This window comes from Olea europaea, unplaced genomic scaffold, assembly GCF_002742605.1.
Source record: "Olea europaea var. sylvestris unplaced genomic scaffold, O_europaea_v1 scaffold12692, whole genome shotgun sequence".
NCBI classification, from domain to species: Eukaryota; Viridiplantae; Streptophyta; class Magnoliopsida; order Lamiales; family Oleaceae; genus Olea; species Olea europaea.
In genome coordinates this window covers 1-3,232 of record NW_019230145.1, presented here as the reverse complement: position 1 = coordinate 3,232, position 3,232 = coordinate 1, and the positions used below count along the sequence as shown (strand labels likewise).

The 3,232-nt window shown below is 39.4% G+C and overlaps 1 protein-coding gene across 2 annotated transcripts; it reads right to left on the bottom strand.

The window, feature by feature from the left end:
• Nucleotides 1–693: 693 nt before the first annotated feature.
• On the bottom strand, nt 694–3,179 carry LOC111374647. Of its 2 annotated transcripts, none has more exons than XM_022997360.1 (2): nt 1,365–3,179; nt 694–1,032 (listed from the first exon to the last, which is right to left on the bottom strand). In XM_022997360.1, exon 1 carries the CDS (start codon nt 3,133–3,135, stop codon nt 1,945–1,947), a length of 1,191 nt encoding a protein of 396 aa, XP_022853128.1. In that variant the 5' UTR covers nt 3,136–3,179; the 3' UTR covers nt 694–1,032; nt 1,365–1,944. The 2 variants fall into 2 exon arrangements, with proteins under 2 accessions (XP_022853128.1, XP_022853129.1); XM_022997361.1 differs by having other exon boundaries at nt 695–1,032; nt 1,578–3,179.
• Between the last annotated feature and the right edge of the window lie 53 nt (nt 3,180–3,232).

Here is a 3,232-nt window from a genome sequence, read left to right as displayed (position 1 = left end):
ATGTTTTTTTTCCTCTCTCAATATGTATAAATTTCTTCTGAAAATACGCATGCTTTAGATGTTTCATTGATTCCCAGTTGATTCCTTTTTTAATCGAAGGGCACAAAATGGGACAACATTAAAGAAAATCTTATGAATTGTCATCGTGTCTATGTATGACACATGTCACATCGTCATAAATAATTCTTTTTCCGGAGGCAATGTAACTTGTGCCTTGCACACAGATTTCCAATAAACAGTATTTGAATAGACTATTGGACATTTTTATTTTTTTACAATTTGAAATTTCAATTGCACTCAATAATTTGAAAATGTTATACTTTTAGTGGCATGTTTCGGTCCTCTTCTACATTACATAGAAAAGGTGAGTCATCAATTGATATTCAAGATACTATCATCACTGTATAGACAATTAGATATTCAATCCATAATCGCAGTGACTCAATTTGCAAGGGCATGGCTTAACCGAGCTATTCTCAAGCCAAGTGAAGCGTGCATGAAATAGGAAGATCTTCTTCTATTTATTATTATTATTTTTTTCCATGGTGTAGCTAGATCATTTTGGACTTAGTTAGAGGCCTCCGCTATGAAGTAAATCACAGCATCTACTATTCAACCAATTGGGAACTCTTGGTTGTACTGTGCTCTTAGGTGTGTTTGTTCCCCTTTCTTCCTTATGGGTGGAAAAAGAAGCGTCTTACTCCAGTTTCATAAGAGTATAAAATATGGAATCATAAGCAGATTTTGTTGTATATGAAAATCAACCTTGAAAATACTCGAGCTTATTTAATTCAAAGAAGTTCCTCCTAGGCACGCCTTCGTTTTCCGGCTAGCTCTAAGAAATGCTATAAACACCTGGGATCGTCTAGATAGACAAGAAGGTTCTCCATCTTGATCATCATGTTCTAAGCCAAGATGTGCAGGTCTCCCTTTCCTCGCTATTCTATGCTCCCTCGGTGCACACCTACCATGTTTCTCGCCTATAGCATTTTCCTTGGACGATTTTTGCCAGTAGAGACAACTTGTCAAAGGCTGAAAAAGAACCTTTGGTTAGACAACTTTATGATGAGTAAATCAAATATATACAATATACAACAATAAAAACTACATCTTATGTTCAATCAATCAAAACTTAAACCTTTCTTGGTCTTAGATTCATTGTAATGTTTACTAGAAAATTTAATGCAACTAAATCTTGTTGAAACTACAACCATGTTAAACCAGACATATGCAACATAAAACAGTGAAAAATAAGAAATAATAATTAAAGAATCGCCAAATTTCTTTATACCCAACATTATTACATTTGAGTAGCAAATATTAAACAAAAATATATGTTAGCCTATCTTTAATTATTCACACACCAAAGTGTCAGTATAGCTCCATAGGACTGAAGTCGGCTGAAGTCACATTTGGCATTTATTCCATATCTAACTGGTAACTAGTGCAAACGTGGAATCAACAATAGATATCATTGCAAGCCCTACATCAATAGTACTATTTACATGTCAACTTAGTTGAATTTCGATCCTTTTTTTCCAAAACATTAAAATTGCCATGAGATATAGACACCAAACCTCCTAAATAATCATTTTCCCAGTCCATAAACCAGTCACCAACGCCCTATGGAGGCCACCATCTAGGCCGAGTACCTTAGCTAACTCCTAGAAATCCTCACCATCACTGTCCATCTTCATTATGAACAACCTCGCCTTAGATATAAACATTGTAACTCCTAAACCAATATTTTCTTGGTCCACAAACAAGTCATCAACACCCTATGAAGACCACCAGCTAGGTCCGGGAAAAGTTGCACCTTATCTCTTAGCTATCTCCAAGAAATCCACATCGTAATAGTCATCATAAACATTCGGAGCAACCGCCTCAGAGGGACACCGAACATCCTAAATCATCATTTTCCCAGTCTAGAAACCAAATCAACCCCTATGGAGACCACCATCTAGGTTGAGGAAAAGTCAAACCCCGTCTCTTAGCAATCTCCAAGAAATCCACATCCTCAGAGTCTCTATCCACTTTGGGAACGACAGGCTTCAAAACTTCCAACAAATCATCGAAAAATCCATTAATCATTCCAACATTCCCTACAACCTCGCTGCTTCCAATATTCTGCTCTTTACCCTTCATGGATAATGGCAACTCATACTGTCCACCAACACGACTGTCAACTCCACAAACTCTCTCCTTCCTCTTCCTCTCAATAACGCCATCATTGACATACTTGAACTCGTCGATTCCTTCCATATTCATAAAACTACACAAATCTCCATCCCCACCTGTATTATTACATGCCTTCTCACTTTCTGTAACCTCAACAACCTCCCTATATTCACTAGTTTTTCCCTCATCACAATTTTTGCTCACTCTAACAAATTCTTCACTTGCACCAGCTACTAGCAAATCAGGAGTTTCAGTGAATCCAGGGGTCTCTCCAGTTTTTTGCGCATCAGCATTTTCCCCAACCACAACATTTTCGTTGCACAACTTCTCCACCGAATCTTCACCCAAATTTACGGTGGTTAGTTCCTCGCCAATTTCTTCTGTTTCCATATTGATAACATCGGTATCATGCACATTATTGCTTCCTTCAACTTCGACTGTAGTGGGCTCCGTTTCACCAATAGGCATGGTTTCACCATCCCATTCCAATTCCATATCCTCCTCAGAAACCCCTTTCTTCTTCAACACAGAGTCATTATCCAATTCCTCCTCCAAAACCCCATTTTTCCTCAATTCATCAGCCCCAACTACCAAAGTGTCCTCACTCAAATCAACGGTCCTTAAGCTGTCTCCAGGATCAAAGGCTGTGGGTGGTTCTCCAGCGTCAACATAGTGGTCTTCAGATGAGAAGCGGGCTTGCTGCTCTGGAGGGGTTTGAAATTCCAATTCTGCATCATCCTGAGGTGTACGTTGGTCAATTGGACCGCTATCCGGTCCCGAAACCATAACTATTCCGGCGGGTTCAGTCGGCGAGGGAGACGGAGACGATAAATCCGGGTCGCGGTCGGATTTCACAATCCAACCGAAGGGACAGTCATCCAATTCAGCCTCCTGGGATGAGGTTGGCTGGCAGAGCTTAATCAGCGAGTCGAATCTGTCGGTTTTCTCTCCTTCCATTGTTGTTGTAAAGCGCACTATGTGACTGTGTGTAAATTTTAGGGTTTTTGTTTTGTCAAATTGGGGATTCTACACTGTTGATTTTCCCGCGTTTTAT

Coding starts and splice junctions, on each gene's coding strand:
- LOC111374647 (XM_022997360.1), bottom strand. CDS start 3,135: ATGGAAGGAGAGAAAACCGACAGATTCGACTCGCTGATTAAGCTCTGC.